The following is a 16229-nucleotide window of genomic DNA, read 5'->3' as shown; positions in this document are numbered from 1 at the left end:
CCAATGCTTTTAACACTGGCTCTGTTCACACACCGACACAGACACACACACAAACACAGACACACACTCACACACACACACACACACACACAAACACACATACACACGCATGTAGAGAAATGCACACATACATGCAGAAACACACAAACACAAACAAATGTAGACACACACACACATAGACACATGCAGACACACGCACCCACACCCACGTTCACACACTGGCCCGCATACAGACACACACACACACAGGCCGGAACACGCAGACACACGCGCAGAACCAGGGAGATCCATAGTCCTGGCAGCCTGCCTGATCCGCTCCTCGGGGAGGTGTTAGTCTGCAGCGCTGGTCTGGAGGTCTGGACACCGAGGGTCCGCTAATAATCCTCCCTCTCTCTCTCTCTCTCTCTCTCTCTCTCTCTCTCTCTCTCTCTCTGTTCTCTTCTCTCTCTCTCTCTCTCTCTCTCTCTCTCTCTCTCTCTCTCTCTCTCTCTTCTCTCTCTCTCTCTCTCTCTCTCTCTCTCTCTCTCTCTCTCTCTCTCTCTCTCTCTCTCTCTCTCTCTCTCTGTCTCTCTCTCTCTCTCTCTCTCTCTCTCTCTCTCTCTCTCTCTCCATCTCTCTCTCTCTCTCTCTCTCTCTCTCTCTCTCTCTCTCTCTCTCTCTCTCTCTCTCTCTCTCTCTCTCTCTCTCCATCTCTCCCTCCCTCTCTCTCTCTCTCTCTCTCCATCTCTCTCTCTCTCTCTCTCTCTCTCTCTCTCTCTCTCTCTCTCTCTCTCTCTCTCTCTCTGTTCTCTTTCGCTCTCTCTCTCTCTCTCTCTGTTCTCTCACCCCTCACGAGCTGTCTTAGACCCCCCCTCTCCGTCAGAGCAGCGGTCCTCACTGTATTCAGGGTGGTGTGTGTGAGGTGGTGCGAGAATGACAACGTTGACACACACTGGGCAGCCGTCAGACCCCGTGTCTCCTTGCAGGGGGGGGATCGGGGGGCGCATCAATTAGCAGTCAGACAGACACACACCCGGCCCCCCCCCCCCTTCTCTTGTGTTCTCCTGGACCAACACACAAGATTTTTGGTTTCATAGTGATCTATATCCATACATACAGTGAGGAGGTCAGATTGTGTGTGTGTTTGCATGCGTGTGGGCACGAGGTGTGTGTATGTGTGTGTGTGTGTGTGTGTGTGCATGCGCACGTTGTGTGTGTGTGTGCGTGCGGCCGTGCGTGCGTGTGAATGTGTGCGTGTATCCATGTTTGTGTATGTGTGTGTGTGTGTGTGGCCTGGGTTGTGTTTGCATGGTGTGCGTGCAATTGCATGCGTGTGTGTATGTGTGAGCATCCATGCCGTGCGTTTGTGTGCGTGCGTTTGTGAGAAGTGGCACGGGGAAGCAGGTAGGTTGTGTCCAAAATGTCACCGCCGTGTTGATTCTGCATTCCATTACTTTAGCCTTCAGCCTCGGCCGCCCCCCAGGGCAGCGACTAGATAGAGATAGGGAGCTGAAGGTCAGGAACTAGAGCTAAAGAACCAGGAGGAGGAGGAGGATGCAGAGAGCCATAGAGCTGGCTACAGGGTGTGTGTAGGGGGGGAGGGGGTACATGAAGAATAGTGGAATCCACCAGAAGGGGGAGGAGGAGGAGAGAGGAGAAGGAGGGGGTTGAGAGGGGGATGATGGAGAGGGGAAGAGGGAAAGAGGGAGGGGGAGGAGAGGGGGAGGATGGAGAGGGGAAGAGGGAAAGAGGGAGGGGGAGGAGAGGGGGAGGAGAGGGAGGAGGGTCAATACATGTCAAATGTTGTGGGAGGCACCAGCGTAAGATGCAGCTCTGTGTAACAACCGGGTGACAAACCTTTTAGGATGACCAGCCAATTGAAAGGCTCACTCTTTAACTTCTTGGGAATAATCTTGTTAGAATGCCCCTGGAATGCTACAGGATTGATCTCCATAATATCCGGTCCACTAGCGGGGTGGGGGGTAATGTGCCCCCCGACAATAGGTGTAGTTTGTAGCTCAAAGGCCAGAGAGAGAGCGAAGGAGAGGGCCCTCCCCCAACACACAATTTATCACAGCCTTTGCCATTTGTGCTCTGAAATATCAGCCCATTAAAAGATTCATTGAGCTGATTAAACTGCTATAAAATCTAACAAAATTTGCACCGACAGTTTTAGTGCATGATTTGTGAGGCCAAAGCCTCAACCGTTCCTCTGCGCCTCCGACCGAGCCAAACACACAGGCTGCCAGGGGGAGCGACGGGGGCTACTGCCCCCCAGCGGCCGCTGGGAGTAAGGCAGGCTGGCGTATTCTCAATCAAACATGTTATAGCTGGGAAGAGATAGAAGAAACGGGACAACAGCTTTATTACTTGAATGATTATCCAACTCGTGTTGCCAATGTGAATCAATCACCAACTTTGGCTTCATTTATGGCAGGGTTTGGTGGCTCAGGTACTTCTTGGGTACAGATGAGTCATCAGCTCATGTATGAACGCCATGGGGCAGTGAGTCTTTGGAGTTGAGGAGAAGAGGAGGCGATTCGATTGGTTGTGTTCTTCACACAAACCCCTTTTGTTTCCCTCTACTGAGCTCATAACATTTGTGGTCTCTCGTTCCTGTCAGAGCGTTACGTAGTTTCCTGCTCGTTCACACTGCTACCCTTTTTAAAATCGTTTCCCGTCTGCGGTTCCTAATTGTGATGTGCGTCGAGATTAAAGGAAGTGAGACCGTTTGCATAGGTCATAGAGTCAGACCGCTTGGAGGAGGAGGAGTCAGGCCGTTGAGAGGAGGGGGAGGAGGAGTCAGACCGCTGAGAGGAGGAGGAGGAGGAGTCAGACCGCTAAGAGGAGGAGGAGTCAGGCCGTTGAGAGGAGGAGGAAGCAGATCGCTGAGAGGAGGAGGAGGAGGAGTAGTCAGACAAATGAGAGGGGGAGGAGGAGGAGGAGTCAGACCGCTGAGAGGAGGAGGAGGAGTCAGACCGCTGAGAGGAGGAGGAGTCAGACCGCTGAGAGGAGGAGGATGAGTCAGACCGCTGAGAGGAGGAGGAGTCAGACCGCTGAGAGGAGGAGGAGGAGGAGTCAGACCAATGAGAGGGGGTGGAGGAGGAGGAGTCAGAACACTGAGAGGAGGAGCAGGAGGAAGAGTTTTGGTGTGAGTAGAACTCCTGTGTGTCTATTGATCGGGCTTGTTCATTACAGACGGGTCTAACACTGTCCCACGAGCCAAGCAGGATTACCTTCCCCCCCCCCCCCCCCCCCCCCCCCCCCGACCCCCTCCTCCAGCGACACAAACACAGAGCTGCCCCTGCCACTTAGGAAATCTGTACGCAGCCTTGGCTAGGGACTCACGTTTTTCTGACTGCTGCTGCCTACTTACTGTTGTAGTCTGACCCGCTGTGTCTGTCTGTTGTCTGTTGTCCGTTGTCTGTCTGTTGTCTGTTGTCCGCTGTCTGTCTGTTGTCTGCTGTCTGTAGTCTGCTCTCTGTTGTCTGCTGTTGTCCGTTGTGTCTGTAGTCTGTAGTCTGTTGTCTATTGTCTGCTCTCTGTTGTCTATTGTCTGCTGTCTGCTGTATGCTGTCTTCTGTCTGCTGTCTGTTGTCTGTGGTCTGCTGTCGGCTGTCCGTCTGTTATTTGTGGTGTCTGTAGTCTGTTGTCTACTGTATACTGTCTGTCTGTTGTCTGCTGTCTGCTGTCTGTTTTCTGTTGTGTCTATTGTCTGCTGTGGTCGTGTGGTGTATTTCTGTATGTTGCTCTGGGTCAAAGTGGTCCTTTGCGGAAATCAATTTTGCACTTTGATAGGATCTTTCTTCAGCGAAAATGATTTGCACACACTGTTAGTGAACCTTTTGATACAAAGCAACTGTTGTTCATTGAGTCTTTTTTACATTGCTTAGGCAGCTTATTAGCAACAATGTTCTGAACTTGCTCATTTGCACCTCCCAGTGATCAAGGTGGTGCACTTCAAGAAGTGGCTTCTTTTTGAGCATGGACTCACTCAAAAGGACTCTTAGGTGCACTCACACTAGGCCATCTGGCCGTGGCCGTGGCCGTTTTATCACCTAACCGTGCTCAAATCTGCCAGTGTGAGTGTGGCCAGTCTGGCCAGGCCGGGCCAATTTGGCCACTTGGGAGAGGTGTGCTGCTACGGCATGGGCCGCCACGGTACAGATGCTAATGAGCCGACACGCGCAGGCCAGAGAACAATGGGGCCATTTGAGCACGGTTAGGTGTGAAAACGGCCACACGGCCACGGCCAGATGGCCTAGTGTGAGTGCACCCAATGATAATGTCAGTGGTAATGTAGCACCTGTGCTCTTAGCCGGAATGGGTAAATAGGATGCTAGCATCAGTCCAGGTCCTTGAGAAGTTAACACACTAAATGACTCACAAAGAGAGTTGGTGTCGGTTGAATAGTTTAGCATTTTTAATGCCTTTTATCATAAAACAACATTGACAGTAATACAAAATAGAAGTCTGGAAAATTACAAACAAAACCAAAAAGAACAATAGGTTGTCTCGCAACTTCGTTGCTTGACACCCAATAAGTCCTTTGTAGCTGAATTTCCCAGCTACAGTACTCTTTGGGAAAGGAGTTGTGGGATTGGTTGAGCAAGGAATGTCTAGTTCAGGGGGGATATCCAGATATGTGTGTTTCTCTAATCGTACTACTACCCGGGTAGGTTAGTGTGTATCTTATCTGTTGTAACGAACAAACTTTGTATTGTATGAGAGATAACAACCTCTTTAGTTCAGAACTAACGCCCCCATTGAAGAAACCAGCGTTAGTAACAGCAACAAGGAGAAGTTCAGGGTGCCTGGAACCAGAAGACCACAGAGCATGAATGCTGATCTAGGGGGCTGCTGCATTGAGCTGTTTCCCTTTTCTAGCGGTGCTTGTTCAACAAGTGCTGTGTTTCCTCTGGGTTGGGTTGCTGCCTGTCTGTATCTTATCATTTGATCCATCTTCACACATACATCTTGCATTTGTAAGAAGCCTGCACCTTTAAAATTGATCAGGATTTCCAAGTAAAAAGACACGACTAGATACTCTGAAAAGTGAGCCTGATTGGTGAACAGAAGTGGAAATCAGATTGTGTCAGAAAGGCGTGGGTCGGTTCAGCTCAGCGTCGCCCTCTGTTGCAAACGAGATCTTTGGTAGGAGGAAGCACCTTGAGATTACAGCACGTTCACATCACATCTCGCCCACAGGTGAGAGACTTTTATTCCTTTAGTTTAGTTTTAGTTTAGTTTAGTTTATTCATGCTAAGGTGAATAACAGTTACCTTGTTTTAAATCTTCAACTTAGGGATAAGATGAGAGAGCAAAAGGTTTTAGGAGGATTCAGGATACAGCTTGTGATGTAGTCTTACTAATTTAATAAAACATATAACCATATGTACTAAAAGCGTCTGCTAAATGCCTTAAATGTTCATGTAATATGTCTCTAAATATGGTGAAATCAAGCACCAATTTGTCGAGATTTTGAATAGGTCTTTGACTGACTTTAATTAATCTAAACTATTAAAATTAATAAAATGCAAACGATTAACTTTACGCAAAATGGGTGATCACGCATTTTGATAAATATTTAAATGCATCTTTAAATTAAATGATTAATCCTAATATACTATATATTTTACTATATATTTCTACTATTTAGAGGTTTTGGTAGTGAACTAAGTGATTTCCCAGAACAGCTCGTTGCGCCCGACAACAGCCGCTGAGCAGCCTTGCGGCCTGGGTTTGTGGCTCTTCACCTGCAGCTTTGTAGCAGACCTTACTACATGACACACATTAGGCTGAAGCTTTTTACCAGAGTGCCTTACAATAGGGGTATTCAACAAGGGACTCACAAGCCAAAAAAGTGCAAGAAAATTTGCAAAGCAACTGCTTTCAGTGCTACATTCTAGAAACACGAGATAGAGAGTGTGTGTGTGTGTGTGTGTGTGTGTGTGTGTGTGTGTGTGTGTGTGTGTGTGCGTGCTGTGTGTGTGCGTGCGTGCGTGTGTGCGTACGTGTGTGTGTGTGTGTGAGACCCCTGTTTGTAAGAGATTAAACGTTGTATTAAATGGTAAGGAAGTGAAAGCGTTGTTGACGGCCAGGCCTCAGGTTCCCTGGAGGATGTTCGTCCGTGGGCCCGCAGAAAGTCAGATGTTTCTGCTGTCAATCCTTCTGCCACTTCTGCACCCGCTGGGAGGAGTTCTGGGTGAGCAGACCGGCCACACCTCACTGTTATGCGCTGCAAATTCACATTCTTTCACAAGCACCTTAAAATAACCCTGAATGTAGCAATTTGCACTCTTAAAAAAATGGACAACACTACTGTGCAATACCGTTTACCTCAGCTGCTATTCTTATTTATCCGTATTTTTTATCCTTATTTGTTATTTGTATATTTTATCTTTTTTTGTTCATATACATTTTTTACCTTTCTTATATATTTATATATATATTTAAAATGTTCTTGTGACTCTCACCGTCTGGATGCATTTAGATTTCGTTGTACCCTTTGCAATGACAATAAAGAGATTCTGATTCTGATATTAGCAATTAGCAATTAGCTCACAATGCCCTATATAGGGTTTATGATACAGTGCACTATGTAGGGAATGGACAAACGAGAATACGGACTCTACGCTGAACATTTATGAACAACCGCATTGCATTGTGGTATACGGGAGTAACATGTAGGGATCCTTTGTGCACTCAAATCTTGAGTATTAAATGCCCACTACACAGTGAATGAAATTAACCACTGAGAATTCGAACACCACTGCAAAATGGCGAGCACCCTATATAGTGCACCACATCCGTGATAGGGAACGATTTCGAACACAGCCATTTTCCCTGCTGCTGAACTCCCATCTGTGTGTGTGTGCATCAGGAGCCAAGACGTGCGTCCCCAGGCCGAGCTGCAGCGAGTGCATCCAGAGCCCGGGCTGTGCCTGGTGCTCAGCGAAGGTGAGAGGGTCTAGTAGTCCTCCAGCAGAGCTGGGACATCACGGTCCATCACAGGGTCTTTCTGTTGGCTCGACGTACGGACAGGACTCACAGGAGTCGTTCGTCGGGGCTGGATCCTGGATCGACGTGAAGACGTCGTAAGCATGCTGGTTCTCCCACGCGTCGCAAGAGAAACGCTCTGGCAGTTTATGTTGTGGTTTGGGCTGTGGAACTTGTATAGAGATGCACACCCACACAAATTCACACACACACACACACACACACACACACACACACACACACACACACACACACACACACACACACACACACACACACACACACACACACACACACACACACACACACACACACACACACACACACACACACACACACACATACATACCCGTACATGCATACACAGACAAATATATATACTAGAGCTGTCAGTTAAACGCGTTATTAACGGCGTTAACGCAAACCAATTTTAACGGCGTTAAAAATTATCGCGCGATTAACGCAATTGTTTTATTTAAAAAAAATTTTTTTTTTTTTTTTTCTTTGGCTCAAAACATAGAAGCAGTAGCCTGACTGCTATGTTCAAATGACATTTGTTGAAAGCAGTCGTTTAATTGCACTATAGGCTCTTTTTTTGTATCGTCCTGTTTTGATCAGTATATGCCAATGTTGTTATCAATAAAAAATAATTTGCACAAGGCAAGCCGATGCACTTCACCATGTTGATAAGATAATTAAAATGAGAAGAATTATGGGACAAAAAAATCAAGGGATATTTAGCATAGAAAAATAATTTGCGATTAAACACGATTAATCGTGAGTTAACTATGACATTAATGCGATTAATCACGATTAAATATTTTAATCGCTTGACAGCTCTAATATATACATAAACATATATATATATATTATATATATACATACACATGCATATTTGCATACACATACATAGATGCATATATTAATATTATCAATCTGTCAGTACCAGCTTAGCGGTTGAGTTCTAAACTTGTTAACCAGGCAAATATATTAGGAGAACTATCGAGACCCAGATCAAATGACCTATAATCATGCGCATTCATAGAATAGAATAGAATAGAATAGACTTTATTTGTCATTGTGTATTGGATACACAACGAAATTTGTTTGTGCAACCACTAACAAAAGTGCAGTTGTGCTGGGTGGAGGGTAGGAGTGTAGGGTGATTATTAAGTTCTGTGATGGCCCTGGGGATGAAACTGTTCTGCAGTGTGGAGGTGCGGGGTGTAGTGGCCCGGTAGCGCCTGCCAGAGGGTAGCAGGGTGAAGAGATGGTTTGCGGGGTGAGTCTCATCCTTTAAAATGCCACATGCTCGGCGGAGGCAGCGCGTCCTAAAGATGTCATCCAGGGGAGGCAGTGGAAGTCCAACTATTCTCTCAGAAGACCTTATGACCCGACTGAGGGTTTTCCTGTCCTTTTCTGTGCAGTTGACGTACCATGCAGTGATACAGTAAGTGATCACACTTTCAATGCAGCAGTGGTAAAAAGTCTTAAGCAGCTCGGGAGACAGGTTGTTTTTCCTCAATATTCTCAAGAAGTAGAGCCGCTGTTGTGCTTTCCTTACTGTGGCAGTTGTGTTCATCACCCATTTCAGGTCCTCTGAGAGCATAACCCCCAGGAACTTAAAGCAGGAGGTCCTCTCTACTTGCTCACCATTGATGATGAGGGGTTGGGGGGTCGCCTTTTGCCGCCTGAAGTCGACTATGATTTCTTTTGTCTTTCTGACATTCAGGGTCAGGTTGTTTTTTTGACATAGGGGCGTAGTCAGATGGAGGAGATGAAAAGATAAACAGAGGAGTCAATAACATTGATGTCAAGCTTTTTACGATGCACTGGTAATAAAAGCTCAGCTTCATTTTAACGGTCGCCCCCCTTACTGAACGTGGATCCGATCTGGAGCTCCGTCCAAAGAGCGAGTCGTTGATCCAGGGGTCCCAGGGTGACTCTGTTCCTCTCGTGGGTCCCTGTGGTTCCAGGGCTTCCTGCAGGCCGGGGAGCCCAGCGAGAGGCGCTGCGATGCCAAAGAGGCGCTCACCAGCAGAGGCTGTAAAGAGCCCTACCCCCCTGAGACGGACGAGACACTCCTCATGAAGGACAAAGAGCTGAGCGCTTCTGACGACATTATCCAGCTCCGACCCCAACAGATAGACTTCCAGCTCAGAGTGGGTGAGTACGGTCGTCCCGGAGAAACACACCAAAATGCTAAATGCTGTTTTTAAGTTGTTTATGTTTTTTAAAAAGGAGGGATGACATATATAGGGCTGTGGGCCTTGTGTTTCGTCCTTGTCATGTTGTCTATTTCCTCCATGCTTTTCTTTCAACCGATCTCAGGAGTTCCACAAACCTTCAAGGTGTCGTTCAAGCGGGCCGAGGGTTACCCCATCGACCTCTACTACCTCATGGACCTGTCCTTCTCCATGGGGGACGACCTGGACATGATCAAGAAGCTGAGTCAGGACATGGTCAGCACTCTGCAGAGCTTCACCAAGAAACTGCGGATAGGTGAGCTCAGACGTGGAGCTCCCTAGTTCTCCAGTCCTCTGGACTGGGTAGCCCCTGCCCATTCTGCCGGCGATTTGAGTTCGCCCTGCACAAGGGCCTGGAGAAGAGCAATACTTTTCTCTCTGCTTCCGATCCGTTTTTGCGGGAGCCAATCACCAAGCTGGCTTTTCCCCTTGGCGCGCTATTGGCTGGTTTAACACAATGACGACAGGTAAGCGACGGCAAGCAGCCAATCGCGTATAGAGTCATTTGAACTAGGCCCGTTGATCACGCCTCTTGTGCTGAGGAAAATGACGGCAGCTTCTCCAGACCCACGTGCAATCTACGATTGATCTTGGTCTGGCATTAGCCAGACTACCAGATCTCTGCTTTGTGACGAGACCTCGATGTGAGACAGTCTCCTGCTTGCTCCTTTATTTTAGGATTTGGGTCCTTTGTGGACAAGGTGGCGTTGCCGTACGTGAGTGAGATGAAGAAGAAGAGGAGGGATCCCAGTCCGCACCGAGGCACCAGCTGCCAGCCGGCCTTCAGCTTCCAGAACCTCCTCAACCTCACAACAGACACCGCGGCCTTCGAGAATAAGGTCATCGGGCAGATGATCTCTGCCAACCTGGACTCACCCGAGTCAGGCTTTGACGCCATCATGCAAGCCGCGGTCTGCAAGGTAACGCACAACATAACACATCACATAACACACACCACACATAACACATCACATCACACATCACATCAGTTAACACATGTCACATAACACATCACGTTACGTAACACATCATATAACACATCACATCACGTCACACATCACATGTCACACCGCACATCACACCCGCTTTCCCATGAGGACTTCTGGGGGCCCCCTCCCCCCTCTCCCCGCTCTCCCACCCTCCCACCTCTCCCCCTTTCCTTCATCCCCCCTCTCCCCCCTCTCCTCCTCTCCCCCCTCTCCCTCCTCTCCCCCCTCTCCCCCCTCTCCCTCCTCTCCTTACCCTCTTCTCCCCCCTCTCCCTCCTCTCCTCTACCTTTTCTCCCCACTCTCCCTCCTCTCTGGTCCCACTCCATAGCTGTTTGTTTACTTCCTGTGGTTCTGCGGGCAGGAAGTGATTGGCTGGGACGACGGGACCAAGATCCTGGTGTACACGTCTGACGACACGTTCCACATGGCGGGGGACGGGCGTCTGGCCGGCCTCAGGGAGCCTCCAGACGGCAACTGCCACCTCTCTCCGAGCGGCCTCTACGATGGGACACGATTCGTAAGCGTCCCTCAGCATTAGTGATCGACCGATATATCGGTCGATATTTGCGTTTTCTACGTGTATCGCATCTGCATTCTTTTATTTATTTATTTATCTTCGGCATGATTTACACACAGTTCAATAAATGTTCCTTTTTTAAATTGAGACTAGTAACATTTGTTGTCATCATTGCGTCATTTTTATGATGTCAATTGAGGGAGAAAATCGGCTCCAATTATTGGCTCAAGAAAATTGGTATCAGCGTATTGGCCATCGGCTCAGGCTGATGAAAAGAAAATCGGTATCGGTACTAAAAAAACATATCGGTCGATCCCTACTCAGCATCAACGTTGTGTTCCCAACAAAGGACCAGGCCAGCTTCTGTCTCCAGATAAACCAGTGTGATGTCTCTCTTCTCCTCCAGGATTACCCCTCCATCGGACAGCTGGCCCGGGTCCTTACCGCCAACAACATCCAGCTCATATTCGCCGTCACCAAAAACATTTCTGCAGCTTATGAGGTTCTCCCAGAGAGCGAACATTCAGAGTCGGTTGCTTCTCTTTATCATTCACTTTTTCTGTCTTAATGGTTTATCTTCTCCCTGGACAGGAACTGAGTAAAATGATCCCACAGTCTGTGGTCGGAGTTCTGGAGAGCGATTCCAGCAATGTGGTTCAGCTCATCAAAAATGCTTACAATGTGCGTATACCAAAGCCCTCGATACACAAACAATACCTCTGTCATTGAAGGCCAGGTTGGCCCTCTACAAATCAAGCATCTTACATTACGAACAACCAAGGAGTTAAGAGCAAGTTAAGAGCTGCATAGAACGTAGACCAACACCTTCATCAGGCTGTGAAGCTCGGCTGATCTCTGTTGAAACTGTGTGTGTGTGTGTGTGTGTGTGTGTGTGTGTGTGTGTGTGTGTGTAAGTGTGTGTGTGTGTGTGTGTGTGTGTGTGTGTGTGTGTGTGTGTGTGTGCGAGCATGCGAGCGTATGTGCGTGTGTCCGTGCATGTGTGCGTGCGTGTCCATGCCTGCGTGCGTCTGTGCATGCGTGCGTGCACGTGTGGGTGTGTGTGTGTGCGTGAGTGAGCACTTGTCACATCCAGGTAGCAGAGTGACCGTCCTGTGTTGTGTGTGCAGAGCCTGTCCTCCAGCGTGGTCCTGGAGCACCATGGCGCCCCCCAGGGGCTGGAGGTGGCCTACCAGGCCCACTGCACGAGCCCGAGCCCGGGCCCGCCCGGGCTTCGGCCCTGGAGCCAAAGAGCAGAGTGCAAGGACATCAAGATCAACCAGCAGGTGGGCCACACCTTGAGAGCCCTCCCACTACTGACTGGTGTCTGTTGGGAACCTTGTCTCCTTTCCTTGTTTCCTTTCCTCCCTTCATTTCCTTGTTTCCTTTCCTCCCTTCATTTCCTTCTTTCCTTTCCTTGTTTCCTCTCCTCCCCCCCTTCCCTTGCTTCCTTTCCTCCCTTCCTTTCTACGTTTCCTTTCCTTTTCAAGAGATTTCTGCCTCCAGGTTGATTACAGACCCTGGGGATCAAACCCACAACCTCCCCTCTGATAATCCACCCTAACCACTAATCTATTCTCCCTAGGTAGATAAGTCTACACCCTAACCACTAATCTATTATCCTCCAGGTAGATTAGTCTAACCCCATCCTAACCACTCATCTATTCTCCTCCAGGTAGATTAGTCTAACCCCACCCTAACCACTCATCTATTCCTCTCCTTAGGTGGATTTCTACGTCCAGCTGAACATGTCCAGGTGTCTGGAGCAGACAGAGTTCCACCTCTCCGTTCAGGGCATCAGTGAGCAGCTGAAGGTCGTGGTGAGGATGAAGTGCGAGTGCGACTGCGGCCCGGTAGAGGAGGCGTCTCCCTCCTGCAGCGGTCACGGCACGCTGCACTGCGGCACATGCAGGTAATGCTCCTCAACGCTGTTGTGTTCCCTGGGAGAAAGGTGAAGTACATGTGCTGAACAGTACCCCACTTGAAAAAACAACAACGGGATACGTGTCTCGACGGCATCGTTTTCGGCACCGCGGCGGTGGAACGAGCTCCCTGCCGATGTCAGGACCGCAGAGCCGCAGAACAGCTTCCTCAAAAGACTCAAGACTCACTTGTTCAGAGTTCACCTAGACTCTGCATATAGCCTCCCCCATTACCACCCCCCCCCCCCCCAACCCCCAGACACCTAACGCACTTGCCATGCCACGGGTAAGAGGGGCCAAGTGCACTCACCTTACCCACTTATTGTATGTTGCCACACATGTTGTACCCCCTGGCACTTAATGTACACACTTATTTGTATGTTGTACGTCCTGGCACTCAATGTACGCACTTATTGTATGTCCTTGCACTTAAAAATAGTACTTACTTTGTGTAGCATCTTATCCTAGATATCTTTGTTGTATACAGGGAATGTTAACCTAGCTATTGTTAGGGCTTGGCCCTTGTTTCTATCCTTACTTTACCGACACAATATAGGGTTTCTCTTTCTACTGAAAAATGTTCTCATTGTGCGTCGCTTTGGATAAAAGGGTCTGCTCAATGCCCTTAATGTATATTTGAATGTTTGTTTATAACTTGTTTGCACGGTTGCTGAGGAAGCCTGAACTCAAGCACTCCATCAGCATTCAAACTTCTGCCCGTGGTTCCATTCATGACATTGTGAACGGACACCTGAGGCCGCTGGTGTTGTTGGTTGTTGGTGCGCGCGTTCCCGTGTTCACCAGTGTGCCGTGTGATCCTCAGCTGCGACCCGGGCTTCCTGGGCCAGGCGTGTGACTGCCAGCAGAGTGAGGACCATGTCTCTCTCGACGAGAAGTGCCGTCATGGCGGGTCCTCTCAGCTGTGCAGTGGCCACGGCAGCTGCGAGTGTGGCAAGTGTGCGTGCCAGCGAAGCTTCAGCGGACAATTCTGCGAGTGTGACGACAGCAACTGCGCAAAAAGCAACCAGCAGCTGTGTGGCGGTAGGGAAGCCCTGACCATGAGTCAGACAACAAGAACATTAATGCACAACTCCGAACGCACAGGAAGTATGCATAAATACGCTGTGTCCATCGCGGTGAATACATGCACGCCACATTGTGTTCCTCAGGAAACGGGAAGTGTGTTTGTGGGAAGTGTAACTGCTCGGGCGCTTACGGAGGGGAGGCCTGCGACTGCTCCACGCACACCGACCGGTGCCAGACGGCAGGCAGACCCTGTAGCGGCAGCGGGGAATGTCTCTGCAACAGATGCGTCTGCAAGGGCGGGTTTGACGGGGACCACTGCTCCCACATTCCCAACAACTGCACCAAATACGAGTGAGTGTGGATAGAAACTAAAGAAGGAAAGCTTCCAATCGTCCCGGTTTTCAGTGCAAACCATTATAAGGGTTAAAGGTGTTGCGGTGGAATCGGGACGACTGCAGCCCTGCGCCGACTGACTAGTCTTGGTGCCTCTCTTGGTCTGCAGGAAGTGTGTGACGTGCCTTTCCAAACACAAGAAGGAAGAGGTCGCTGAGGCCTGTGGGGTCCCCTGTGAGGGGGCGGTGTTGAGCCATAAGAAGACGCTTCGGGACGCCTACTGCAGCTTCCAGTCCTTCCTGTACGACGTGACGCTGACTCCCCAGGGCATCGTCCACCTCCGCTACGCCGAAATGCCCAGTGAGCAATGCTAACTTTTAATTTATTTTTAAGTGCATGGACGTAGAAAATAAGTGTGTAAGAGTGGTAAGGGGGAGGCTATGCAGAGTTTGGGTGAACTCTGAACATAATACTCTGAACATAAACTAAAATAATATAAGTATCCAAGCTGTTCTTATCATGGGCAGATTGTGAGGCTCACACACGTTCTGTAAGCTCCACATGTGACACATTGAGCTGGGTGTTGTGTGATTGATCAATGATATCCTCCTTGGACCAGGTTCTATTGACAAGACTTGGGTGATCATCGGGAGCTCCGTGTCGGGAATCCTCTTCATCGGCCTGTTGATCATCGTGATCAGCCGCCTGCTTCTCGAGCTCAGTTACCGCCGGGAGTACCAAAGCTTCGTCGCATCCCAGCAGCAGACCAACTGGAAGGAGGTGAGGCACAACGTTATGCTGCCATTATGCTCCTGTTTGTGTCTCATCACCTGTTTGTCTGATCACCTGTTTGTCTGATCACCTGTTTATCTGATCATCTGTTTGTGTCTGATCATCTGTCCGTCTGATCACCTGTCTGTCTGATCACCTGTCTGTCTGATCACCTGTTTGTCTGATCACCTGTATGTCTGATCAGCTGTTTGTGCCTGATCACCTGTCTCTGTCTGATCACCTGTTTGTATGATCATCTGTCTGTCTGATCAGCTGTTTGTGTCTGATCACCTGTCTGTGTGTTATCACCTGTCTGTCTGATCACCTGTATGTGTCTGAACACCCTTCCATGTCTGATCATCTGTTTGTCTGATCACCTGTTTGTCTAATCACCTGTATGTCTGATCAGCTGATCACCTGTCTGTCTGATCAGCTGTTTGTGTCTGATCACCTGTCTGTGTGTTATCACCTGTTTGTATGATCACCTGTCTGTCTGATCAGCTTTTTGTGTCTGATCACCTGTCTTCGTGTTATCACCTGTCTGTCTGATCACCTCTATGTGTCTGAACACCCTTCCATGTGTGATCACCTGTCTGTCTCATCACCTGTCTCTGTCCGATCCCCTCATGTCATCCGGTGAGTGTCTTTAAGAACCCTAACCTGTATTATAATTCTTTGTTTCAGACTCGCAATCCCTTGTTCAAAGGTGCCACCACCACTGTGATGAATCCCCTGCATATGGATGATGAGTGATCATTCAACCCAGCGAGCTGTTCTCTCACTCCATACACTCTGCAACATTTTCAAACAATTCACTGTTTTGATATATATATATTTATATATATGATTTTTCTATATTACATTTTGTTTTACATTTAGGTTTTCTTTCTGACGATTCAGTTTTTCATATGTATTTGTAAACTAGTCAGATTCATATTGGTAGGCTATGTAATATACATTTTATTTTGCACTCGTCATTGTATATGCATGATGAGTGATTCAATCCAGCGAGCAGTTGTCTCACTCAATACGTTAGACAGATTCATATTAGTAGGCTATGTAATATACATTTTATTTTTGACAATAAAATTGTAGGTGACTTCTTCTTGTCCGGCTCCAAGTTTTTATAACTAATAATGTGTGATGTGCTGAATAACTCGAACCACAATTAAAGCCATTAAAAAACACCAACAATAAAAATAAATGTCAAATAATAGATTTGTAAATTATTTATGTTGGAATTCAACATTAGGTTGAGACCATATTTTGGTTTTATTTTTTTAATGAGAATACTATTCAAACATTTGTTTGTCGTCATTTGTATCTCAAACACGCACGAGTCTAGAGTACAACCTCAAGCCGACACACACATTTTTGCCACAAATGTTGACGATCCCCATACATCTTATCTCCGTAAAGAACTACATTACCCAGAAGCTATACACATCCG

General features: G+C 48.1%; 1 protein-coding gene across 1 annotated transcript; it reads left to right on the top strand.

Moving 5' to 3' along the window:
• The first annotated feature begins 4823 nt into the window (after positions 1–4823).
• Positions 4824–15884, top strand: itgb7 (integrin, beta 7). The gene is made up of 16 exons (XM_030375497.1): positions 4824–5187; positions 6081–6184; positions 6863–6939; positions 8955–9144; positions 9310–9480; positions 9903–10144; positions 10575–10730; positions 11137–11232; positions 11322–11411; positions 11858–12013; positions 12452–12639; positions 13473–13690; positions 13819–14026; positions 14178–14368; positions 14628–14788; positions 15464–15884. Exons 2-16 carry the CDS (start codon positions 6100–6102, stop codon positions 15530–15532), a joined length of 2298 nt encoding a protein of 765 aa, XP_030231357.1. The 5' UTR covers positions 4824–5187; positions 6081–6099; the 3' UTR covers positions 15533–15884.
• The last annotated feature ends 345 nt before the right edge of the window (positions 15885–16229 follow it).

Source organism: Gadus morhua, chromosome 13 (assembly GCF_902167405.1).
Source record: "Gadus morhua chromosome 13, gadMor3.0, whole genome shotgun sequence".
NCBI classification, from domain to species: Eukaryota; Metazoa; Chordata; class Actinopteri; order Gadiformes; family Gadidae; genus Gadus; species Gadus morhua.
The sequence above is the reverse complement of the archived record's forward strand: the minus strand, read 5'-3'. Positions and strand labels throughout refer to the sequence as shown.